This window comes from Mesocricetus auratus, unplaced genomic scaffold (assembly GCF_017639785.1).
Source record: "Mesocricetus auratus isolate SY011 unplaced genomic scaffold, BCM_Maur_2.0 Super-Scaffold_100707, whole genome shotgun sequence".
Lineage (NCBI taxonomy): Eukaryota > Metazoa > Chordata > Mammalia > Rodentia > Cricetidae > Mesocricetus > Mesocricetus auratus.
In genome coordinates this window covers 536,323-563,035 of record NW_024429269.1, presented here as the reverse complement: position 1 = coordinate 563,035, position 26,713 = coordinate 536,323, and the positions used below count along the sequence as shown (strand labels likewise).

At 46.1% G+C, this 26,713-nt stretch overlaps 1 protein-coding gene and 1 long non-coding RNA gene across 2 annotated transcripts in view; one reads left to right on the top strand and one right to left on the bottom strand.

Moving 5' to 3' along the window:
• Positions 1–23,949, bottom strand: part of Dock5 (dedicator of cytokinesis 5) — a 184,230-nt gene extending 160,281 nt beyond the window's left edge. The window contains exon 1 of the mRNA XM_040740571.1: positions 23,707–23,949. Within this exon, the coding sequence (XP_040596505.1) occupies positions 23,707–23,749 (43 nt within the window). The 5' untranslated portion in view covers positions 23,750–23,949. The remainder of the gene's footprint in view (positions 1–23,706) is intronic.
• Positions 23,950–24,081: 132 nt separating this feature from the next.
• On the top strand, positions 24,082–26,272 carry LOC121137876. Its single transcript, XR_005875147.1, has 2 exons — positions 24,082–25,000; positions 25,720–26,272. It is a non-coding gene; the product is annotated as an uncharacterized LOC121137876 (long non-coding RNA).
• The last annotated feature ends 441 nt before the right edge of the window (positions 26,273–26,713 follow it).

The window sequence follows — 26,713 nt, the reverse complement described above, 5'->3', positions numbered from 1 at the left end:
ATTACTTAGGCCTCCTCACTGACACCCACATTCAGGGGGTCTAGATCAGTCCCATGTAGCTGTCATCTTTAAATGTGTATGTGTGCTCACAGAAGGCCAGACAACCTCCTGTGTCATCCCTCAGGTGTGATCACCTTCCTTGAGTCACAGTCTCACTTTTACCTGGAGCTCAGCAGCTCAGCTAGGCTGGCTCCCAGGCAAGTCCAGAGATCTCCCTGTTTCTGCCTCCCCAAGACTAGGATTACACCCAGCTTTCTTACATGGCTTTAGGGCATCACATACCAAGTCCTTTTGCTTTCAGGGCAAGAACTTTACTAATTGAACCAGTTCCCCCAAGCCCTTACATGTCATTTTATATCTCATAAATGCTCACTATCCTTTACAGTGTGATTCAAATGACCACACACTTTACTACATGAATGCAGTCTAGTTCAGAAAGCGATTTGGCCCCTTCACCTCTGATCGGTTCTAATAGCACCCAGCTTTCCAAGTGATGAAACTGGATTGGGGCCCTTCCCTGATCTCAATAATGTAAACATTTCCTCCTCTTTGTGCTGCTCTCATGAAACATGGCGTCTTCTCCATGTGCACAGAATAACTCGGGCATCATTATGCACCCAGAAGATAAGAATACCTTATTCTAATGGTTCCATGTACTCCCCAAGACAGGTTGTCCTAATTTGACATTCTGCTGCCAAAATAAAAACACCCTGATAAAAAACAACTTGGGTGAGAAAGGGTTTATTTTAGCTTATGGTTACAGTCCATCAACATAGGTATATCACCACAGGAGAAAAAAGCTTTAGACAGTTGGTCATATCACATCTACAGCAAACAGCAGAGAGAAATGAGTCTATCTATGTTTGGTGCTCAGCTAGCTTCCTCCACTCTTAAGACAGTTCAGGACCCAGATCCTGGGATGGAAAGAAGCTTTCCCACTTTCCCCTTGGGTCTTCCCATGTCTATGACGGCAATCAACACAGCCCCTCACCAGACACATCCATGGACCAGCCTGATTTAGACAATCCCTCATTGAAACTTTTCCTGAGTGATGCTAGGTTGAGTTGACAATGAAAACTAACCATTACACAGATCCTGCCCTGGCAGCAGCATCCCCTGGGGCGTTTCTGAAACAAAACACAACAGAAGTGAGGGTTTTGCATCCAAGATACTCAGGTCATGGTGGGAGTTCAGAGCCTTTCTCTTTAGAAGGCTTCCCAGCTGCTGCCTGCACACAATCAAGCTTGCCTACCACACTGTTACCCAGCTAGCTCAGAACCTTGCTATTGTGGGTAAAAACCAAGCTTATACAGTGAATGAATGCCCGGCTTAATGAATAACTATTATTAGATGTTATGCAAGCAGAGACAATTGTGTTTCAGTGAACACAGCACCCCAGCCCCCATCTCTGCCAGCCTCTCCATCCCTTCATTCAGCCCCAGATACACTGGCCTTCCTACTGTCTCAGAAATGGCCAAACTTTCCTTGTTCCCTGTCACCCTCCTTGGCATTATCGTACCTCCTATCACCAATATCACCTCTACTACACTGCACAAAGACCAAGTCTGACTATGTAAACCAAATGGCTTTGAACTCACAAGAGATCTGCCTGCCTCTGAATCCTGGGATTGCCAGTGTGCACTTCCTTGCTGGGCAGTTTGCTTCTCCCTACTCAGAATCCACCTTCAAGTGTCCGTGAATTCTGTGGGGAGATAAGCAAGCCCTGCTCTTTTCACTGCCCATCTACGGTGCTGGAAGAGCGCTTATCTTTTGTGGAGAAAAAAAAACGGGGGCGCCCCCTGTTTCCCAGGATCCTGTCTTAGAAAACTACAACAGTAGAGGAACAAAAAGAGCTGAGACATCAACAGATTCATTCGTAAATTCTTCAGGTTGTACGTGAAATGTCAGACCTACGCAGACGCACCATTCTCCAAACCTTTCATTCGAGTATCAAACGGTGCTCTGTTTCTCAAAAAGCTACAACCCAGTGGTAAAAGTCTCCATGGGAAATTCGGAAATCACATTCTCAAAAGAAGTAAGGGTAAGGTCATGTATCAAACAGAAACAAACTTGAAAGTAAACCCACACTCCTTCCCTCTAACCCTCACAGTGTGTGTGTGTGTGATTACAGACACCCTCAGTTACTTCCCACCTTATTTTTAAGATGGGGTCTCTCACTGAACCTGGAACTCACTGATTCACCTATACTGGTTGAGCAGCAAGCCCAGGGATCCTCTTGTCCTCACTTCCTCAAACGCCAGAGTGACAGGCATGTGCCACTGCACCAAGGTTTTGTTTTGTGTTTTTAATGTATGTGGTAGACATCTGAACTCAAGTCCACATGGTATGCAGTATACCCTTTTACCAACTGTGCCATCTCTCCAGTCCACAATGAACCCTTATTTAAACTGAAGTGCCTTCACTCCCTGGGTTACTCTGCCATCCTAGCCAATTACACTAGGTTATGCCACTATGTTTATGACTAAGCTCTGGGCCCCAAACAGCCAAGGGCAACTTTTCCCTTCCCAACAATTTGATTATTCACAAATATGCGCTTGATGAGGACAGCAGGCAGTGAAAAAGGTCCCCATTTGCCCCGAAGCCTCTTTCAAATGCCTCTTCATTCCAACGCAGTCTGGGCTAGGCGTCTTTAGACCCGCCTCTCCAGATGCCCTCAGCAGAAAAAGAACTCTCCTTCCTGCAGCAACGGCTCCAATTGTCTCAGTTTCCTCCAGTAGTCAGCATCCACAACTTAAGCACCCCACCACACTCTACGGGCTATTCTCTCAACATCACGGATTCCAAATCAGCTATGCTGGGATGAAAAGGCAGGAAATAGCCATAGCCATTTGGGAGGAGTACAAAGAGAGGAGAGTGGGCATCAAAATAAAGACGAGGGTTTTTCGGAATCACAGCCAGAGTGACATGATTCCTCCTGCCCTTAGAATCTTGTGACACAGCGTTATAGTATGTCTTCCATTTTATTTTTTTTTCTTTTTTCTTTTTAAAGACAGGGTCTCACTATGTAGTTCTAGATGGCTTGGAATTCGCTATGTAGACCAGGCTAGCCTCAGGTTTACAGAGATCAACCTGCCTCTGCAGCATGAGTGAACTACCACCTCTGGCTCAGTGTCCTTAACCAGATGACTCTTTCTAGGTTTCCTCCCTACTGTCAACTGTGGTCTACAACTATCAAATGAAAATTCCAGAAATAAACCATTCATATCTTTCCTTTTTCCGGGTAATAGTAGTCAAACCGAGTCTCGAGCATGCTAAGCAAGTATTCTACCATTGAGCTACATCCCCAGTAGGTGAGTTCTGAATAAGTTTGACCACAGTATACTGTGGTAACTGTTCTGTGTTACCAGTTGCTGCTAATCTCCTGGTGTGTCTAATTTATATATTGCACTTTCTTATCATTGCAGCGTAGTCCAGGCAGGGGTGGGTATGATCTAAGAGGTACTCCCTAGGAATCTTGGAACAAATTCCTTAAAGTTGCAGGCAGGACTATGTCCATGGAAAGTTCTCCAAGGTACTCCAAGGAACCAGGTAAACTTGTCTAGATAGGCCATTAGAGTACAAGTTACCTCAGGGGCAGCACTAAGCCCAGAGCCCATCTTGTAGGCTATAAGATCTCTTCCAGGTCAGCTCCTTTCTGTCGTTCATCTTCTGCTTCTTCACAGCTTTTCTTTCTTAACTCTGGGTCAAAAGTGATTTCAACTTGTTGCCTGGACTCAGTGTTCTCCATTACCCTTTGGCCTCTGTAACAAAACTATCCTTGAGACGTACTCATCCAACTCCCAGGAGAGGGAATCTCAGGAGTTACCCATTTCCTTGTGTCAAATCATATGTACTTGTTATGGCATTCCTAGGGGACATGCCCACAGAGACCAGTCAATAATGGCAGGAGGTGTCTCACAGAGGGTACCTAAGTCTCCTTGAAGCTTTGGGCTGGCAGGTACAGTCACTGCTCGCCACACAAGAACTAATCAGCCTCTAGAATTTCATACTGGAGTAAGCCTGCATCTTTCTCACAGCCAACTGTTAAATGTTGAGGAATGTTGTGAGCGCCCAGCTAATCCACTGCTTCTCTGAAGTTGGCCACAGTGGGGATATTTGCACTACAGATGTTGGCACATGCTACAGATTTAGGCTGCTTTGTGTAACCCCTCCTGGAGAGCAAGCTTTCTAGCACACTGAGCTGCTCGGGCTTGGGGGGACAGAACAAAACCTCAAAGTGCATAACAATAGATTAGGAGTCTCCCCTAATCTGACACAATCTGTACCACCTCCCTCCACCCTTTGCACCCACCAAAGGGGACAACTTCCTCCTTACCCACTTGGTAGGGAGAACAGCACTTGCTGTACTGAACCAGAGCTCCACACCACTTTGCTCATTTCAAGTTCAAGCTCTCTGAAGTCCCCTCCGCTAAAATAAGCTGTTTCCCTAAATGCCATCCTTCTCAACTGCAGGGTTCATGTTCAGCCTCCCTTCCATCAGGATTAGCACTGGCTGTAGAGTTTATGAAACTCCCACAAACAGTTTTTTATGTTTGCTTCTCCAAACCTTCCAGACTCTAAGCAGAAGCCTGGCTGCTCTTGGGTCAAAGTGGGAAGCTGAGGATGAACAAGTACAGAGATTACATTTCCACAGGTCCCAATAGGAACATCTCCCTCCCCAGCCTGCACCCGTGATTCGGGACAGCTAGCTCAGGAGCTCCCCAACCTATCTGAGCCTTGACAACCAAATCAGCCACAAGATCCCAGGCCAGGAGGTCACAAGAGGCCTGGGTCTGACACATGTGTGAATTAAGCTGGCAAGTGGGAGAAAATCAGGAATTAAACAGCAGAGATTAAACTATGATCCAGGAACAGTGGATTCATAATTCAGTGTGAATCCTCTCTTGTCTCAAGCAATTCAGCCCGCCAGAACAAATGCCTAGGCAGGAGACATTTCCTTTCCTGCAGCAGTGGGGCTAGAAGTATGAGATCAGAGGCCAGCATGGATGGTCTCTGGAGTTGCACTCATCTGGGCTACAGGTGACCCCCATCTGTCTGTGTCCTCTTGTGACACAAAGCAAGCTCTCTGGTCCTTTCTGGTAAAAACACTAATCCACCATAAGAGTCCCATCCCTTGAAATGCACCCATCTCCCAGTGGCTCCACCTCAAACACCATCATGCATGAGCGTTGGAATTTCAACATATGCATGGAACTAGGGGGACATAATCTAGACCTCAGCACCTTGTAAAATTAATCTCCCCTTAAATACTTTAGGAACAACCACGTGGAGCTTTGCAAATCTGCCTTGGAAGCTGTCTTAGACTTTCTATTGCTACAACAAACACTATGACCAAAAGCAAGTTGGGAAGGAAAGGGCTGAATCACCTTACACTTCTGCATTGCTATCCATCATCAAAGGAAGTCAGGACAGGAACTCAAACAGGGCAGGAACCCGGAGGCAGGAACTGATGCAGAGACCATGGAGGAGTGCTGCTCACTGGCTTGCTCCTCATGGTTTGCTCAACCTGCTTTCTGACAGAACCCAGGACCACCAGCCCAGAGACGGCACTGCCCAAGAGGTGCTAGGCCCTCCCCCGTTGATCACTAATTGAGAAAATTACAGTTGGGTCTCATGGAGGTGTGCCCTCAACCAAGGCTCCTTCCTCTCTGATGACTCAAGCTTGTGTCAAGCTGACAAACAAAACCAGCCAGTACAAAAACTATATAAACAAACTCATAACTTCAGTGTCAAATGAAAAAAATTAATTCTTCATGTCAGCGGTCACTTATCAGCCTGAAAGTATATACAAGCAGTAGCTTTAATATAAACCGTATTTCATATAATTTATATTTCACATGAATAAAATATAGAAATCATATTACAGTTGGCATGTTAAGAAACTCTGGCCATGTCTACAGCAACGTTTCTTCCAGACAAAGCCTCCTGAGGAAGCCTTCAGGAGTTCAGCAGCTCATCAATCTTCGATATGACATTGTGGGGCCAATGATCATGGCCTCTCTGGCACTGCTTAATTTACAGAAACTTTCAAAAACACCTGGATGCTACCTAGGAAGCTGAGGCAGGGTGATTCTATTCGGCTTGAGGCAAGAATGGGCTACAGAATAATACCCTGAAGAAAAGAAAAAATTCTCCAAAAACTGAAAGATGTCCACACTCTGAGAATCTAGAAGTAGTAGAGAATATCCTCTCAAATTTATTTTACTTTATTGAGGCAGGGTTGTCTGTCTTGGGCTGTCCTGGAGCTCCCTATGTAGAACAGGCTGGCCTAGAGCTGACAGAGATCAGCCTGCCTCTGCCTTTTGGGTACTGGGATTAAAGGCATGTGCCACCACACTGGGCCTCTCACTATTTTACAGATGGGATGCACACACACACACAGACACACACACACACACACACACACACACACATACACACAACCAACAACAACAAAAAGCAAACCTAAAGGGAGTCAGACAAGGGTCTGGAGAAATGACTCGGTGAGTAAAGAGCACACAGACTTCAGATCCTGGCCCTCACATGAAGGTTGGTGTGGCAGTGCCCATCTGTAACTCTCATGCTGGGGCAGGAGCAGACAAGCCCACGGCAGGGGCTTACTGGGTGCCCTAGCTCAAACAGCAATGCTCGGTGAGACACTCTGTCTCAAAGTTCAAGGTGGGGAGTGACAGAGAAAGACATCCAAACATCAACCTTGAACATCCATATATACCCCACACAGGACAGACACATGGTGGAGGGAGGATACATTCACAGACTCCCGTATGGTATGCATTTATCACTCACACACACACACACACACACACACACACACACACACACACACACACACACACACAGGAGAGACAAAAAGACAGAGCAAGAGAGAGAGGGAGCAACAGAGAGGGAGAGGGAGAACCAATATGAATGCCAGAGCTCTAGGAATCACATCTGCAACTCAGACTGAACTCCAAACGCAGTGTCCTTATTCTGGTGCCAGCATTTGTTAGTTTCACTGTCCCCAGTTTCAGCCCCCTAACCTAAATGCCCTTGATTATAAAAATCAAGTGACCTCTCTAAAATGGAAAGTTCCTAAAGCTAACCAATTCTAAATGCTTGCTGGGAAGCAGGGGATTACCAAGAATTTCTAAGGATCTTATGGCTATGACTATTTCAGCAAGAAAAAAGACAGCCCTGATCATCTTCCAAAAGAATAAACCTTGTCACTCAAGGCTTCTGATGCATTCAAAAAGACAAAGACACGCACGAAGAGAAGAGCAGAACACATGCTACCTTACAATCCCGCCATCTCTACCTTCTCTTTTGCTTTGTAATGGCTGTATATGTGTGCACACATGTGAAAACACATGTGTAGGCCACAGGACAGACTTAGCATTATTCCTCAACAGCCACCCACCTGCTCTGAGACAGAGTCTCTCATGGGCACCCTAGAGATCACTGATTCACCTAGGCTGTGTGACTAGTGATTTCCGGGGATCCCTCTGTCTCCACCGTCCCACTGCTGGGATGAAAGTGCATGCCACATCCAGCCTTGTCACCTGGGTGATGGGATCTAGCTCGGATCCTCATGCTTGACAAGTTAGCACTGAGCCATCTCCCCAGCCCTGCGACTTCGTGACAGAGATAGTTTTAAGAAGGAACCTCGTGGCCGGGCGGTGGTGGCGCACGCCTTTAATCCCAGCACTCGGGAGGCAGAGGCAGGCGGATCTCTGTGAGTTCGATGCCAGGCTGGACCTACAGCCTCCAAAACAATACAGAGAAGCCCTGTCTCGTAAAACCAAAAAAAAAAAAAAAAAAGGAACCACGGGGATTCGGTTCCTTATGTCCCTGTGCCCTCCTTGCCCTCCCCAATCTTTACATTTCTATTGTTTGAAACAGCAAAGACTGGCTTTTTCTTTCCCTGGTCTAAAACTGTCTTCCAAAGTCACACTCCAAATGCCACCAGGGGGGAAAGCAATGGGGCTACTGTTTGCTTCCAGAAGTAAGTTGCTTGCTTTTAAAATAAGTCATATTATCAAAATCTGAACTGAGCAAGCCAACTCAAGAAAGAAAATATAACAGATTCGATATTTTCAAGGCACTTGGCTTAGACCAGGGCTCAAACATGAAAAGAACACTTCTGCAGGCTCTGGTCATTTCTGAATCTGTGAACTTACATGAAAGACCTCCCCAGAGTCATCAAGCAATCTCTGCCACTTCCAAAGACAAACTCCATATCAACCTCTCCCAGACATGTCCAACCTTTTCAGTAGTGATTCCAGGCAGTTCTATATTCAGACAACTCTTTGGCTTGAGTAGTGTCGACAAGCTTATAGGCACATAGTTCTGTCCTTGTGTATTAGATAATTCAGGTAGTTTGTACAGGTCTGAGACCGCTGGTCACGATGTATACAAATTCATGAGTTTGGAAATCTATTTTTGTCCCTTCATTAGATGAAAGAGAAAGAAGCCAGAAGCCATGTGCCCTGTCTGCTCTCTACTCTCTGTGAGTATACACACTGTGTGTGTGTGTGTGTGTGTGTGTGTGTGTGTGTGTGTGTGTGTGTGTGTGTGTAGCATGTGTATTCCCATGTATATGCAGGTCTGAATTACCAGAAGTCAGTCAGGTACCTTCCCCAATTGCTCTCCACATTGTTTGTTTTGAGACATGTCCCCAGAAGGTGGCTAGAATCAGCTGGCCAAGGAGTTCCAAAGATTCACTTGTCTCTACTTTTGCCCATAAGTGCTAGGGTCAGAACTCATCTCCTCAGACTTTAAACATTCTTATTTAATGCCCGGGCCCATCTAGTAAGCGGCTGCACATAAAAGGATTCCACTAATGTGGCCTGCTTCCGAGCCCTAAGGGAGATTAGTGGCCAGTCCACGGGATTCCAGCTCAAATCAGCATGACTCAGAACACCCATGTGAGTTCACTGTGAGTGAATCAGCTCACTCGTTCATTCACATCAGCCTCTTTCAGACCAGAGTAACTGTTCCTCTCTGGTCAGACAACAAGCATCATGTTACCTCTGGGCGGAATGAAAACATTTTTCAGGAAGAGTCTTAAAAGATTAGGCCACTTCAAGGTATAAAGGATTGGAAATCTATTAGAATTTGGTCTGCACCTGTGAACTGTTAGCATTACTTGTTCCTTTGTTTGTTTTGTTTTTCAAGACGGGGTTTTGGAGCCTGTCCTGGAACTAACTCTTGTAAACCATGCTGGTCTTGAACTCACAGAGATCCGCCTGCCTCTGCCTCCCAAGTGCTGGGATTAAAGGCATGCGTCACCACCGCCCGACAAGCACTATTAACTATACCTAGTCATTAGCCATGTTCTATCAACAGGGGACCCCAATCACCGCAGCACTTGATTGACAGGCCAACATATGGCCTAGCAGCTGACCCACAGTGTACTATTACTGTGTATAGAATCTTATATTCACCTTTTCACTTGGCTTAAAGCCTTTTATGACATCAGAAAGGCAAAGAGCAATAAAAGTTAGCAGACTTGGACTTCAAAAGCCCCAGCCAGAAGCAGCTACTCTCCTGCATCACTCTGCAGCAAAGGCTCTCATGCGTTGACCTTGACAACTCCAACTTCAAGCCTGGCGTGGCTGCAGGGCACACAGTGGGCAGAATAACAGTGGTAGCCATGGCTCTCAAGCTGGCTAAGCATGTGTCGCTAAGCAAACCAACGCAAGTCTCAGTTTCTCAGTAACTCACACATGTCTTTTCTAAAAGGCATGCATTAACAACGCTTGGATTACAGTAATAACTGTATGTAGACGTCACTTCATTGTTGAAATGCTTTACTTTATATAATGCAATATAAAGGAATTATGTCAAATTTAATTGCCTTTAAATTAAGAATGTTCCACCCAACATAAATAGCTACTCAGAGCTCTGACACAGCTGACAAATTAAAACTCAAATTAATGAGATGTGACTGTAAGTTTTACATTTTAGGATTATCAACAAATGAGAGCAACATTGCAAATTCCATTTTTCTTTATCTGAATCAAAATCTTGGATCTTTCTTTTCTGATTATAATGAAGAGACGGGTTACACATAAGCACTCAACCGAGTGGAGGAGAGCGAAGCATACTAAGAGTTCCTGGAATTCTCGACGGTTATATATAATTTATCAAGTTACATTTTTGCTAGAATGTACGAGTCAGCATTGGGAGACAGCATAGAAAAGCTTCACACCAAAGTCACCTAAAACATCCTGTGTGGTTTGGGGCAAACCTCCAAACACTTTGTCTTGGCTGTTGGGGATCTCCAAGGCAAAAGTGACTGCGATGACTTCCTTGGGTCACAAAATAGCATAAATAATATCAGGCCTCTTCAATTTATTTGCTTTAATCTATAATCCATTTGAAACATAGTGACTTTAAGAGGCACAAAGAGATTCCACGAATGTTCTGGGGCTGGTGAGATAGTTCATTAGGCAGATGTGCATCCAGTCAAGGCTGACTCCCTGAGTTTTGTCCCCAGGACTCAGTGGTGGAAAGAGAGAACCGATTCCTGTAAGTTGTCCTCTGACCTCCACATGCACCACAGCAAGTGTGTACACACTAACAACATATGCACACACATGCACACCAAATAAAAATGTATAACAACAACAATACAACCTTTCTTTCTATTGCTGAAACCTGATCTCCTCTCTCCTTCAGAAACCAACTGTGGACAATTACTTTCCTAGTCTTCCAGCAATGGAGGACATGTATAAGTAAAAGGGTATATGTTTTCTTTTCCTTTTATATCCAGTACCTAAAAATGTGTCTGACACATAGCTGGTACCGAGAAAGTCCTTGTTTAAAGGATGCAATCAACAACACTCTGTACTTTATCTTGCTGTTACTCAGGAAAACCCATAGCAATGCATTCATTTGATCGAAGTGCCTTGTTCTTTTTTTTTTTAAGTTTATTTAGGTTTGATATGTGTGCAGAAAAGGACATCGACCATTTATGTATATTTCCCTTAATTTTCACAAAGTGAGAACTCACCTAGCCAGTATCCAGTTTAAGAAACAGAGACAGCATAAGCAATATGCCCTTGGCTTAACAGCACCTGCATGCTAGGTCATCTTTATCAGACACTACCCAATGGTACATGCATAGGCCAATTTTACATCGTGTGCTCATACCATAAACTATGCAGCCCAGCCAAGAGACATATTCTTTCCATGTTTTCACTATAAGTAATATTTATAACCTTCTCATCATTCCCCACATAGCAGTAAGATAAACGCTTTTAAATGAAGCTGAAGTGTCAAAAGCTATTTGCATTTTCAATTTTAATCATTCCTTGCTGGAATGACTCAATTTTAATCATTCCATGTCAATAACTTTATTGTTAAAACCACTATGACTCCAAAGTAAATTCTGTAGCTATACTACACTGTCATCTCAAGTATACCAATCTCCCCAGTATGTTGAATCCTTGGCAAGTATGCAGCCATGAAGTTCACAAAACCTACCTCTGCATCCAGCAAGCTGGGAAAGAAAAATCCATCATGACCCATGTTGTCAGGGTCCTTCCCTCACCCTGGCACAGAGGAAGGGCAATGCACTCTTCACTCTGAGGGAAGCTAAGGTATCACAGCTGAGCCTCTGAAACCTGGACAAATGCAGCCTGCTTCAAGAGAAACTTGACAGAGAACACAATAGCCCCTGCATGGAATACGGCTGCATCTATTCACCCAGTGTTAAGCAGTCCATTCCCCACCAGAGAGAAGCTGATTCATGAATGAATGAGACACCAGGCTCACACCTGAAGGCTTCAGAATATGGTATCCTCGTTTTGCACAAACCCATTTCTAACAGGACTACCCTTTTCCAACTTCCACACCACTCTCCTGATCCTCCATTAATAATGTGCCCTCCATTCAAAGATTGTAAGATTGACAGGTAACTTCAATGAAATAGTGTTTTCCAGACACACAGGGAATGTGCGCATATGAACTCAGAGATGGTGACAGGATGTACAAGACCTGGGCAATAGAGGAGGGATGGTAGATGTGTAATCTCACTACCAGCTGAGGAGCTATTAGCATTTGGTAGCTTCTGGGAGAGGAAGAGTCAGTTCGTTTAATGTGACCCCTGGTAGGCTGGCCACATGTCAGGGCAGGCCCGGATTGCAAGGCTAGCAAGGCAACACAAACAGGTAGGTCTCCATGGAGAAAGAAGAAAAAAAACGTAGCCTCGGGGTAGGTACATGGGAAGGGATGGGAAGGTTCAGAGTGAGTAAGCAGAAGAGTTGAGGAGAGTGAATATGCTCAAAAAAACATTGCAGGAAACTCTCAAAGAATTAATTTTTAGTTTTAATATTTAATATATATGAAAGTCAGCAACTGTCAGCTGTCAGCAGTGTGACTCTGGAAAAGTCCCATATGCCTCTGGACTTTTTTTCTCCTCTAACATGGCAGCGTTGTCAAAGAAGTGGTACCGCCAACTGCCAAAATCTAGTTCTCAGGACTTTATGTCCCATGGAGGGGGAAGCGACGAGATTTTACAGCATCCTTAGGACTGAGTTTCACAGCTGGTCTCTGGCAGTTAGTTTGCTACTGCTGTGAAAAGACGCTATGACAAGGCAATACGGAGATGGCGTTTGCTTGGGCTAAGGTTCCATGATGGCAGAGTGAAGGCATGGTAGCAAGAGCAGAGTGACAGCAGACGCTGAGTGCTCAGATCCTGAGCCCCCGGAAAGCAGGAAGGAAAGAGAGCAAACTGGGATGTGACAATGCTTTGAAACCTCAAAGCCCACCCCCAGTGACATACTCCCTCCAGCAAGGTCACACCTTCTAACCCTACTCACACAGCATCACGGACTGGGAACCAAGTATTCAAATGTCCAAGACTATGGAAGACATTCTCCCCCTCTCTCTCAAACACATTTGTTTTGTTTTGTTTTGTTTTTTGAGACATGGTTTCTTTGTGGGGTAATGGCTGTCCCGGAACTCATCTGTAGACCAGGCTGTCCTAGAACTAACTCTGCAGACCAGGCTAGCCTCGAACTTAGAGATGACATTTCTCATTCAACCTACTACACCTGGGATTTGAAGGCCACATGATTCCATGCTCGTAGGACACGGAGTACCCAGGTGATGAAGTTACCACAGGATATGTTTGTGCTCATCTTGACTGAGTCAGCAGCAGCCTGATTTCCAGAGGGTGCATCTCTGGTGCAATCTCCTTCCCTCATGCTGCCTGCAAGGGCGGAGAGTCTAAGATCCTTAGCGGAGGTGACCCAGGGGTCCAACTGCTCCCCCCCCCATGTAGACAATCAGAGTTGTATCAGACTTGAAAATGGGAGAGAAGATGGCCCAACCAGCAAAAGGTAGGAAACAATTCTGACACCATTTGAACAACAGGGAGGGGTTGTATGGAGCCCAGTGCAAAAACACAAAGCCCACTTGTCTCTTGCTGGGATCCTGGCTGCCAGCAATTCAGTCACTGGATGGGGCCTGTCAGCCTGGGCTCAGGGGAGGACACTGGACATCACTTGGAAAAACACAATGAATTCATGCACTTACCAGCTGCTTCCCCAGTCCCATTTCTGCCTCCAAACCACCTCAGCAATGCACTTCCTCAGGCTTCCTAGCAAAACCCACGAACCCCAAAGCAAATTGGGATAATTATAAACCAAGGATGAAGCATCACTAAAGAACTTGCCACATCCTTTAATGCCCACTGTAGATTCTTTTAACTCTGTTGTAAAGGGAAATGTACATTTCCTTCCATGGGGGGCAACATGGTGAGGTTTTTTTTTCTTTTCTTCTGAGGCAAGGTCTCTTGCTGAGTAGGCCAGGCTGGCTTCCAACTACTGGCAATTCCTCTGCCTCAGCCTCTTAAGGGATGAGATTCCAGGTGTGCATGTATTAGCACATCCAACCCTCCACTGAAATACTAAGTACTTCTTGACCTCAGAAATACAGGCCAAGGGTCAAGTTCAGTAAAAGAAATTTCAAAGTCCTGGATCACACCTTTATCTACTTACCTACCTATTTGGTTTTTAAAGACAGGGATCTTTCTATGTAGTCCTGGCATGTCTTAAACTCATGATCTTCCTGCCTCTGCTTCTCTAGTGCTAGGAATAGAGCATGTGCTACCCACATCCAGCTTTTTTAAATTTCTTGAATGTACTAAAGTCATTTATAAACAAGGGGCTATGATCATTATGTTATTACATTGAGTATTTCTGGAAATAAGTTAATAGTTGGAAAATGTTTTCTTTATAAGAAAATTTGATATTGAGAGAAATGAATTTCTTGCTGTCAACTCCTTTGGTTTGTCTCTCCAAATCTATCATGAGGAATGACAAGTTCATTACAGATTTCAGCTACTATGGTGGCAGTATTACACTGAGGGCCATAACAGAAATCCTGTTAAGTTTTCGAGGGAGAGGTCCTTGCCCTATCCCCCAGGCTGGCCTTGACCTCAATATCCTCCTGCCTCAACCTTCCCACTGCCAACAAGCTAAGAGATTACTTGTCAGCCAGTGCCCATTTTCTTAACCTCATTACCTACAATTGCTTTGCTTTTCTCTAAAGATAGCCATTGTACAGTACCTTTATTCAGACAGGAAAGCAACACACCTCCTTTTGTGGTACTGAAGGCAAAGGATTTTCCATATCTCCCTTCTTCCCAAAGACCACACCCTCTTTCTTTGCCAACTCCTGCTCAACATGGCACCCATCCAATGACTCAGACCAACATCTGAAGTCTATTTAATGTCACCAGCTTCTTCTTTCCATTTAGCCAATCAGGCCATGTACCTACATAAACAATCAGAAGAGTCTCCATTTTCTCCCTGTTTAATAAATGTGATATCGATGATTTCAGTTCCTTCCTCTCTTAGACAGTGTCCACACAGTCCTGTGATTATAAAGTTCACTAGCCCTACTTTCTCTATTGACCAGATGTCCTTTTTCCCACTGCCATGTATCTTGTGGGAAGTATGTCTATGCATATTCTCTGATGAGTGGGTAGACCAGTTAGATAACTGATGGCCATAGTCACCTGTGCCTTTGCATATTCACTGGGTGCTAACTGCAAGTCAGGTACCAATCCTGGGGCCAGGGTATGCTGCTAAAAATCTGAGAGTTGCTGACACCTCCTAGATTCACATTTTAGTGTATGAGAAGACAGTAAATCTCAACAAATAAAGTGCTTGACACACAGAGGTATGAGTCAGGATGGTGGTTGCCTATGCATGAGGGACCTCAGCAGGGACCATCTGAGGAAGAGTTATCTGAAGACCTGGATAACTAGAGAGAACTGGGTTTAACATCCCGGAAGCACATTCCACAAGAGGGAGGTGCAAGTGCCAAGGCCCTGAGTCAAACTGAGCTTGCAGAGTTCAAAAAACAGAAATGACACCAGCACGGCTGGAGGGAAACGGATGCGAACGGGTGGAAAGAACACGGACCTCAATGCACAGGGCATAAGCTACGACCAAGAGGTCCTATGTCACTAACCACACCTGGAAAGCATGGAGGACTTACAGAGGAGGAGGCGTGGCTGTGTAAGGAATAGAGCAAGGAGTTGGAAGACCACCAAACAGGCTTGTAGGAAAAGGGAAACATCGAACATAGCAGGAAGTGGTGGTCTGCAGACAAACTGGAAGAAGGACAAAACTTGGTGACAGAACAAACTTGGGATGACTCTTGTCATGGGGTCTGAGCCTAGCACAGAGATGACAGGAAGTAGGGAAGGTGCCTGTATAGAGGTTGTTATCCCAAGGCCTAAGACAGCTGCCTGCTGTAAGCAGGATGGGATGAAGAGACGCCAGGAAGAGGCCTGCAGGGGTCCAGATCTGGAGATAAAGATGTGTATCAACAGAGATAGCATGAGATCACTGGTATCAGGCAGGCATAGAAATCACAGAGATCTGACAAAGCAAGAGGGCAGAATGGGCAGAGGTGGGGCCGTGGGAGGAAAGTCATGGAGAGATGGGATGAGAGGGTTGGACAAGGAAAGCCTTCAGGAGTCACCGGGGTGCAGGGTTTCCTGGTTTGCACAAGGCTGAAGTGCTAACACTTGGGTGGATGCCTGTCATCTCAGCACTCAGGCATTAGAAGCAGGAGGACCCCAATTTTAAGGTCATCATCCTTTGTATTTCATTCAAGCCAACCTGCTATCACATGAGACCCTGTCTCAAAATGGGGGTGGGAGGGCACAACTGTATTAAATCTGTCAAAACAGAACAGAAGCCACATGGGACCCATGCAGGGCGGTGACAATGGTGCCGAAATTTCAAGCAAGCCAAACAGGGTGACACTCTGCCTTCTGCACTCCAAAACCTCGGCAGATCAGTGAAGCTTCAGATAATAAGCAACAAAGCCTGTATATACTATGCTTTTCCTATACAGAGTTAAGACAAAGTTTCACTCATAAGCTAGGCACCGTAAGTGAATAACAATTGTTATTCCAGCCACAATCATATACTTGAGTAAAACTGTCAGGATTGTTACTATTGGGCTTTAGGGTATTGATAAGCAAAACACAAACATAGCACCCACAGTCAATCTGATGACCATTGCGGCCCCTTAGTGTCTACCAGATGGGTGGTGTATCTAGCATGGATACTGGAGACAAAGGGATGCTCAATGTCCTGGGGGACAGACTAGGATGTGGGGGTCACCATGCTACTCAGAACAGCATGCAATGTTAAAAAAATGGATGGATTACTTGTTCTGGTAGTTTCACTTAACTATGTTCATTATCATAGATAACCCAGACTGTAGAGAACAATCTGGGGGAAGGACTACTGTATTTACTGACTGTTTACTGCAACACCACAGAATACAGCTACCATGAAGAAGGAGACTGGAAAGATGGCAAAGAGAAAGACTCAGTCAGGCACCAGCCTCTCCCTCTTGAGTAAGAAGCAGGTAACAGGGTCCAGTCAGAATCCATCTCTGTTACTTCCATACCCCATTTCTGTAACTGCTTCTTTACATGGCAAACAATGGGAAGGAGGAGAGATCTGCCAATGGCTGTGTTAAGTCGAGAGAGAGAGAGAGAGAGAGAGAGAGAGAGACAGAGACAGAGACAGAGACAGAGACAGAGACAGAGACAGAGACAGGGAGGGAGGGAGGGAGGGAGGGAGGGAGGGAGGGAGGGAGGGAGGGAGGGAGAGAGAGAGAGAGAGACGCGAGCCAGGCAGGCAAAGAAAGAAAATACCACATAAAAATTGTGCAAAGGCAAACAGATGTGGCTCTAGCCATTAAGATACCCCCCCCCAGTCAATGGTCTCCAACATGACAAGAATCAGATGGCATAAACAGCAACACAGAGAAAGTAAGCTTGGTTTAGGGGTGGGACTGTAGGGCTTACAGACCTGTGTCTGTTTGCTGGAACAGGCAACAGTGTCTCCCAGCTCTCTCTGCTCTAGTCCTTTGTTACATGATTCCTCAAGCAGGGGTGTTGAGTTGGCTCAGAACCCTTTCAAAAAAGAGCTCTCCTCATCTGCATGGGTCACCTCTACCACTATTCACTTCAGATCCAAACTGACATGCTTTTAAATAAATTTAAAATCACTGTATGGAGACCAACACATGGGACCATCAATACATATTTAGGAACAAACTTTTTTTCAAACAAAAACACTTAGAAGCATGCATTTGGCATATTTATGAAACTTTATTTTTTTATATTTATTGTATGTGTATAGGTGTTTGTCTACATGTATGTTTTGCAGCATGTGTATGTCTGGTGCCCATGACAGTGAGAAGTGGCCTCAAATCTGCTAGAACTGGAGTTGCAGATGATGGTGAGCCACCACATGGTTGGAACTGAACACTGGTTCTCTCCTAGAGCCGTAAGTACCCCTAGCCACTGAGCCATCTCTCTAGGCCCCTTGTGTGTCGCCTTAATGTCTAGCTTCACAGACGGCAGCTGGAGTTCTCATAGGGGCCTGTGGTCCTGCGATCCACTGCCCTGTCCCACCTAACTCTGGGCAAGGTCCCACGAACACCCACAAGAACATGAGTATGGAAAAGGGACAAGGAGTTTTCAGGATCACTATGAAAACCTTCTGAATCTCTCGAGCCTCTCAGAAACTCTCTCCAAACGTCCCTGGACCACACTGACATGGTGTTCAGAACAGCACCTCTTTGGAAAAAGTTAAACAGCACCCCACAAGTTCTGAGACATGTTAATTCTCTGACCCCTCTTCTCTTAGCCTCACTGTTAAAGCATGAACGCATTTAGGATGGATTCTTCCTCAAGTGAATGCAACCGTGTTATGTCCAACTCCATCACAGGTAGAGGCGTGTTGACAAGTGTTAATTATTACTGTGTCTCTGATGGTTCCACAACAAATTAACTGTGTGAGCCTCAGCCAGGGCTCAATTTGAATTCAAGTCCAGAAGACTGATAGACTTGAATGGAAGAGAAAGTTGCCACTGGATTTTGTAGGTGACATTAGCAGAACCTGTGGCATTCCCACCAACAGGCACTTTCAGATCCTATCCAGAAATTATCCATATACACACTCACCCATAAGTCAAAATTATTGTAACTATTGTTGTTATATTATTATTTGATACACTGATAAAGGGCATGGAATCAAAAATGAGAAGTAAATTGAAAAATATTTCAATACAATGAGTCTCATTTTCAATCCTCTGTATTTTATTTGATGATGCACTCAGAAACTTCATCCTGTGCAAGGAAACCCAGAGCATCACCAGACTGCCAAAAAGCGTCATGTAATCCTGATGCCAAGAACCCCGGGAGTGACGCAATTCACTTTCCCTCTCTAGGTACCAACTTCCTCTCTCTAAAGGAAACTGAAGCCACTGGGGTTAGCTCAGTTGATAGAGTGGTTTCCTAACAACATACACAAATCCTTGGGTTCAATCCCCAGCATACATAATGTACCAGGTGATGTTACATACCTAGAATCCTAGCACTTGGGGTGGAGTCAGGAGTTCAAGGTAGACTGGGCTACAACAGACTTGTCTCAAAAAAGGAAATTAGAGCTGGATTTGGTGGCATACACCTGTAATCCTATCATTCAGGAGGCATAGTGAAGATGATCCTAAGGCTAGCCGGGGCTACTTATCTGAACTTAAAGGGGGGTAGCCAAGGAGAGGGGCTCAGGGACTGAGAGGACACGCAGTTCTCGCAGACGACCAGAACTCAAGTCCCAGCACCCACATTAGGCAGCTCACAACTACCTGCAACTCCAGCTCCAGGGGATCCAACACCTCGTGACTTGCATGAACACCTGCACTCATGTGTACCCCACACACATATAAACATGATTACAAATAATAAAAATAAATACTTTTAAAAAGCAAACTGGACCAGTCACTATGAAACCCCCTCCCTGATATCACACCCCAGGCTCAGGAGTACCATGCCCAGGATGAGACAGGACACATGAGCAGGCACAGGATGAATACACCAAGAAAGACCCCGAGTCTGGCTTAGGTTTCCAATTGACACTTAAGGCTTGAGTCTAACTGGGGCAAGCACAACTGAAGTGTTGGAGGGTTAACTGTGAAGGCCAGTGTTTCCCTCCAAAGATTTCCTATCACGCTATAGCTATAGATACCGGAAATCATGACATGCATCAGTGAACTGCTTTGCAAACAGGCTGCAAAGAATATAATCTTTGTTCTTGACATAAATGGCTGTGAAGAAGCTGACTTAAAAATACACTTAAACTGAGTATCATGAGGCACGGTAGTTAATGCTAGCACTCCCAGAACTAAGGCATGAGGATGGAGAGTTCCAGGCCTGCCTGGGTTACAATAGAGAGACCCCGACACAGAGAGAGACAGACTGAGAGTGATTAAGTGACAAGCATATTTATCATTGATATGTGCTTAAAATTCAAATATTACTATTTTATAATTCCACTCGCTTAAACAGCTGAAAGAAAGAGTCATGGGCCTGGCTATATTGGTCTATAAACTCAGTTACTCAGGAGGCTGAGGCAAGAAGATTCCAAGTTCAAGGCCTGCCTGGGCTACTATGGAAGTTCAAGACCAGCCTGGAGAACCTAGCAAAACTCAATAATGAAAACGAAAGGGTTCTGGGAATACAGATCAGCAGTAAAACCCTTTCCTAGTACTTGCAAGGCCCTATATTCAGTCAACAGTACTGCAAATAAATAACACTGAAAAAGAAAAATGAAGGAAAACATGAAGGCACCTGGCTTCAGAGAATAACATATTTGTCCCTAAGCACTTAGCACTTCTGGTAGATCGGCACTCAGTTCTACGAACCTCCTTCTGGAATACTAATGTTGAGTATTCTAAAGAGTTAGGTCTATCAAGCCCCCTTTCTGGATAACACAGATACACACAATGACCATTTATGTTCACCTAATACTGGAGGCAGAACTAGTATTGTACTCAAGAACTAAGGACTCTAAGACATGTCAGTCCCTATTAAAAAACAACCAAGAGGGGACCAATCAGAGGTAACAGTGGGGACCAACAGTGGGGACCTGTTACCTTTCCCAAGCATAATTCAAATGCAGATCACAGTGTCCTCACAGCAAACCTTCCCTGAGTGGCAGCCTCCTCTGCAACATACAACCATAGCTGGGGCAGCTGTGAGTCACCAAAATCCTCAAGACGGCTACCGGGCAGCTTCCTTCACCATCTGCCCTCAGAAGTGACAACATCTCAGGGCAGAACAGCCACAGCAGTACACCCAAGGACATTCACACAGCCTAAGGAACGCTTCCTTACTTCTGCAGAAAGCAATGGGAGCTCTGGCTTCTCCCAGTAAAACCCATACTGGAACAAGTGGGTGTCGATGTTTAACTGGAGAGAAGTGTACTAAATCTCTAGAAAGGTTATGTTACCCTGTTTTACAAGAGTACCTCAACATCAAGGGTGCACACCACTGAATACACTTAGAGAGGCGACCCCTTGCCCATCACAGACATGTTCCAAAACCCAGTGGATCTCGAGACCCTGCATGTTCTGCATACATGCCTATGATAGTTCAATCTATAAATCAGGCACCTTAAGACATGAACAATAACTAATAGTAAAAGGTTATAATAATGTGCCAAAATGTAAGTTATATGAATGGGTTCTCATTCTCTCTCTTATCCCATTTCATATTTGGGTCTCAGCTGACTATTGGTAACTGTAACTGCAGAAAATGACACTGGTTACCTGACAAAACCTTCTAATTGGCAGAAATAAAAAACCATAACCTTCGTTTGCCAGAATTCTTCCCCTGGGGATAAATAAACATTGACCCCCTTTTTATAAGGCACTAATGACAAAGTGATGTATGATTCCCTCAAAGTCCAACTGGGGGGAACCAATGAGTTCACTTGGCTTACTTACGGAGCATGGAAGAGTAGGTGACCTCAAAGCATTCTTGGTACCAGAAAATCTCACCCCAGCATGGAAGATGGACTTCCCCTTTCAGTTACCCTTGTACCCTCTATATATGTGCATTTGGGGCAGAGTTAATACAACTAGTCATGCTGGGCATGGTGTTGCATGCCTTTAATCCCAGTTCTTAGGTTCAAAAACATCAGTTAAGGCCAGCCTGGTCTACAAAGTGAAGTTCTAGGACTGCCAGGGTTACACAAAGAATCTCTGCTTCAAACAAACACCTTGCCAGAAGGTGTCAGAGGGCGTGGCTGGGGTCGGAGGGTGTGGCTGGGATCCTAGAAGAGAAATCAATGACCCTCCTCAACCCCTCCTGCATCAACAGGCAATAATCTGCAGAAGAGACTAGCATTGTCTAACACCTGGTGATGGGGAGGGCTAAGGCCACAAAGTTAGGGATGACACAACTTGGAGCCTCGGTGAAGGAAGCAGTGGGCAGATTTGAACCCAAGGGAAAGGCTAGTGAGGGATGCAGTGTTGTGAGCATCCTGTAGATGGGGGTGGGGCAAGCACAAGGGATCCAAGCCACACAGGACTGACGCTCCACCCAACACTGAACTACAGAGATGAGTGGACTGTCTACTGCAGAGATCTCAGACGGCGAGTGAAGGGAACTCTGAAAACTGACTCCTTCTGGCCCTCGTGCAAGCAGGAAGGCTTCCAAACACTAGAGCACAGACACCCTGCCAAGACTCATCCTTGACGTCGGTGCACATTCTGTGTTTCAACATCTACATGTGCCTGAATCTGCCGTGTCTAGCAAAGTGTCCCAGATTACACCCTGGAACAACTTTGCTGAGATCTGCTCCCGAAGACACTCAACCCTGACTCCAGAGCACGGGGAAACACTAGAACATTCTTACTCCAATGCTTTGATAACATACAGCAAGCACACTGTCGGAAACAAACTTGTTGGGAACAACTTTTAACCTAGGCAAAATTAGAAAAGACCTTTTAGCAATTGGTTAGCACTAAACATGCTCTTATTCATTAATTAGTACTCTATACTGCTCAAATACATTAATCCCTCTTTTTTGTGCAGGAGATAGAATCCAAGGCTTTGAACATGCTATATGATTGACACACCCAACCCTTCATCAATTTTACAGTATTTCACTTACACAATGGCCAGCTATTACAAGCAGGCATCTATCCAACAGTCCTACCCAAAGTTTGGGCGTTAAGTCAAGACCTGGTGATCTGAGGCTAAAGAAATCTCACCCAACCATGTGACCTGCAGCCATGTGGAGGAGCAAAAATTCTAAAAGGAAGGCCAAATTAAAAAAAAAAAGTTTGGGAATATATACATAGATACATATTTATAAATGTAAATGTGCAGGCTTTCAGCCTGCATCAAATTAATAATATACTAAAGTAGACAGGGGAAACCTGAGTCACGGTTACGGAGGCACATAGGACTTATGTCTGAAAGGAGTCTAGATGTCACAACAGACTAATTACATCAGGCAGTGTTTCTGCAGGCCCGGGAGGTGGAGAAAAAAAGAGGCGTGCTTAAGAGAGCGAAGTAAAGGATTGCATTTCAAACCTGCCAAGTGAATGAATTCCAGAGAAAGTGATACAATTCTCACACAACACACTTGTTTACTCCTTTAAAGTCTAATTGTCGTGGCCATCGTCCGGCCAAAGGTGAGTGCTTCCTACCTGGCTTCCTTCAATCAAAAGTGAAAGTGCAAAGTTTTTTTCCACCTGGGTCCGAATCCTCATAGCCACGGTTTCGGATCCAAACCAAGAGAACAAACAGATCAACAACCACGGGGTTCTAGGGTACCGCGAATGCCACGCGCCAGCGCGGGACCTAGTCCCTTCTTGCCCCACGGGGAAGCTGTGTCACACCTCTCCATCCACGCCAGTACGTCGGATGGGTGTCCTCACACACAGCCTCAGGACCCACACACTTCCTGCCTCTTCCATCACCTCCAATCGCAACTTCGACTTCCCATTCTGTTTATGACTGCGGTCGGGACTGCAGTTCCAGGGAGGGAAGGAGAGGCACTTTGGAGCTTCAGAGTCGGAAATGGCAAAGGGCAGGCGCAAAGCGCACCATCCCACGTGCGACCCTTGCTGGCCACCTACGGCAGAGGGGACCCGATGCGCTCCCACAGTGCGCGGCTCTGGAGTTGGTGTTCGGATAGGGGACCAGAGTCCCCAAGTCTAGCAGCACTTTTAGCAACCCAGGAGGGCTGGATTCCCGGGACTGCAGCACCAGGGAGCCCGGGCGGCGGAGTGTGCGCCAAGTCGGCGGGGCCAAAGCCCGCGGACTCGGTGGCTCTCGGGTCGGGGTGGGGCGGGGCAAACACTCACCAACCCCGTACTTCTGCCTCTTGGTCGGGATCCAGCGGGCCATGGCGACGACCTCGCCCCGAGGCGCTAGCGGCTGTAGCTACTCGTGCTCCGAGCGCTGCTGCGCCGGTCGGACTCTTCCGCCATATTCCCGCAAAACTTGGGCGACTTCGGCGCGCCGGCCGCGTCTACGCCGCGCCGTCCCGCCTCACTCGCGCTCGGGACCCCACACGCCCGCGCCACCCGCCCGCCCGCGGTCACCTGCTGGGGCCGACGGCCGCGCAGCCCCGCGCGCCCTCCCCGGCGCCGCCCCGGCTCCTCCCGCTGGCCGCGCCCTCTGCGCCCCGGCCGCCCGCCTCCCCCGCCGACTCCGCCTCGTCCACCCCGAGCCACAGCAGACGGCTGGCCGCCTGGTCCTCCCAGGGTCGGCTCTGCGGTCCCAAGCGCTCCCGGGCTGCGCTGAGGCGCGCGGAGGAGGAGGAGCTGGTGAGGGTCACCGATCGCCTCCGGACGCTCAGTAAATATTTGTTGAATGAATGAGCGGTGAGCTACTGCCTTCGCCTCCGGGAGCGTCTGCAGAAGCCGGGAGAGCCGGAAGCCCGGCTTCAAGGCCCGCAGGGAACTAGTGCAAGGGACTCGGGCGCTTCGGAAGTATCCGATCTAGGGGACCTTCCGTTAGGAAACTGTTGACAGAACTCTAATCTGGGAATCCCAAACTCAGGGATTTATTTCTTGCCAGTTGCAATTTCACACTGAGGGAAGGTGTCCGCTCCAAGAGGTCCCTTTCCAAGTGGCCCCCTTCCCAGAAGGCACCCCTGTGGAGATGATCCGGGAACATCCATCCCGGTCTTTCTCCAGACTTGGACTAAGGACTCCAAAAGGCGGCTGTGGAAAAGCACAGGGGTGAGCGTGGCGCCCTCTGCGGGAAGATGCGCTTCCCCCAGAAGAGATCTCCAGAATGAGATAGACTCTACTTTTTTATTACTATAAAACTTCAGACTAAAGGGCCAGTTAGCTTCGCCATCTGAAAACATACTTCTTGCGAGAAATTGTGTTGTTGTTGGAGTCTATGGAGGCTTTCTTTCCAGTTTGGAACCTGACAAGAATAGAACATGAAAAATTAAAACACGCAGTAAAAAACAGACATGCTTGATTAGAGATACGTGAGCCAGCGCTTGTGACTTTTTGCAAACTATGCCTGAATAATTTGCTGGATTTTGTTGTTGTTGTTGTTGTTTGTTTGTTTTTAATCCTGATTTTCCTCTTTAGAAAGTAAGTCCCGAACTTGGAGTCCTGGATGAGAGAAACAAAACAGGTACCTATTAATGGCCGTGCTCCGGCATTCTTTCTTAAAATGTTTCAGTTACATCTCGTTTTAAATGTTATTTTTTTAACTCAGAGTTAAACACGATTACAAAATTTGTCATCATTTGTAGTTTTTATTTATTTATTTTTAGTTCTCTGTGTAATAGTCCTGGCTACCCTGGAACTCACTTTGGATACCAGGCTGGCCTCTAACTCACAGAGATCTGCCTGCCTCTGCCTCTGAAGTGCTGGGATTAAAGGCGAGCGCCATCACCCAACTTTACCTTTGTAATATAAAAGTAAATTTTCATTGTGTACTTAATACTAAATGTTTAAAAAATATAAAATCACCAAAAAAATCTAAACAACAGGAAAGCAACCAAATTACAAACTGAGTTACTGTACTAAACAGAGTTCTGAAAAGAAAAAGTAAAAATGGGTAATAAATACTCAAAAAAATAAAAGAAAGAAAAGTAGGTTCCAATAGGAATCTATTCATAATACACAGCAAAACATATTTCCATCAATGTAGACCTGACATCCACAAAGACACCCACCATCTCCCCAAAATAATTTCTCCTTGGTCAATGACCTCATGATCAACTTAACCACCCGAGCTAGATAGTTTCTTCTTCCTCTATAAGTGGCCTGCTGTGTTTTGGGCACTGGTCCTGGAATGGAGGTTCAGTAGTGAGATACTTGAGACCCCTCCCTGCCTTCTTCACACAGCTGCTGGAGGAAGTAAGACTGGAAGAGATGAATGCATGCCGCAGGAGGTTAGGCTTGCTGAGAAACCCTAGCAAGGAGCACGGGGAGAGTGGGTGCCATGGATTTACAAAGAGGCTTCTGGAAAGACCTCTGAGATAAGAACCCACTGACGGCAGAACTTCAGGAAGTGAGGATGGCCCACAATAAAGGGGAAGTGTTCTGGACGGACGGCCCAGCGAATGCAAAGGCCACTGAGCAGGTCTAACAGGCTCCAAACTGGCAAAGAATTGGAGTAAAAGAGACAGAACTGGAGTGGAAAGGAGGACCATGACCAGGATGAGGACTTGCAAGACGTTCTGGAGGTTTTGAGCTTGGGTTGGTGGGGTACAGACACTGGACGAAGGAGGCGGGCTTCCCAGCCAGGATGGTGGGTGACTGGGAAAGGGCTTGAGTTCTGGACACAAACTGAAGGGAGTGACAACAGGAGAGTGGGAGCCTAGAGGGACTCTACAGGAGGCTTGTCCGCCTCTCTGCCTTACTGTCATGTATTTCTGGAAAAGATCTGACAAAAAGATGTGCTTGTGTCTCGCTTTGGTGTTTCTTATTTTGGGATCTTTCCTCACACTGTATACATGCACGCAGGCACTACAAACCTTGGCTTTGGTGTGTGAGAGGCAAACAAAGTCAGTGATGAATGAATGAGTGACTCCAAGGCTTGAACACCTGGTCAGCACAGCTGCCATTTTTGTTTGTTCATCTGTGGTATCTGCCTTGTTTGTACCTCTGTTTTGGATCAAAGTTTACTTCCTGCCTTTGAATACTTCCTAGGATTTACTTCATCACCCATCCACTGCTCAGCCTCCGCTCGCCCTGCACCTTTAGCAGCTGTCAACCTTGGTCTGGAGCACAGGTCCGGGCTGCTGTGGAGCAGGGGTCGGGGTGGCGCTTCCCAGCGTTTGCCTCAGTCGCCTGCGTGCAGAGAAACGCATGGATGGCCTTTGTTCTTTAGCCCAGT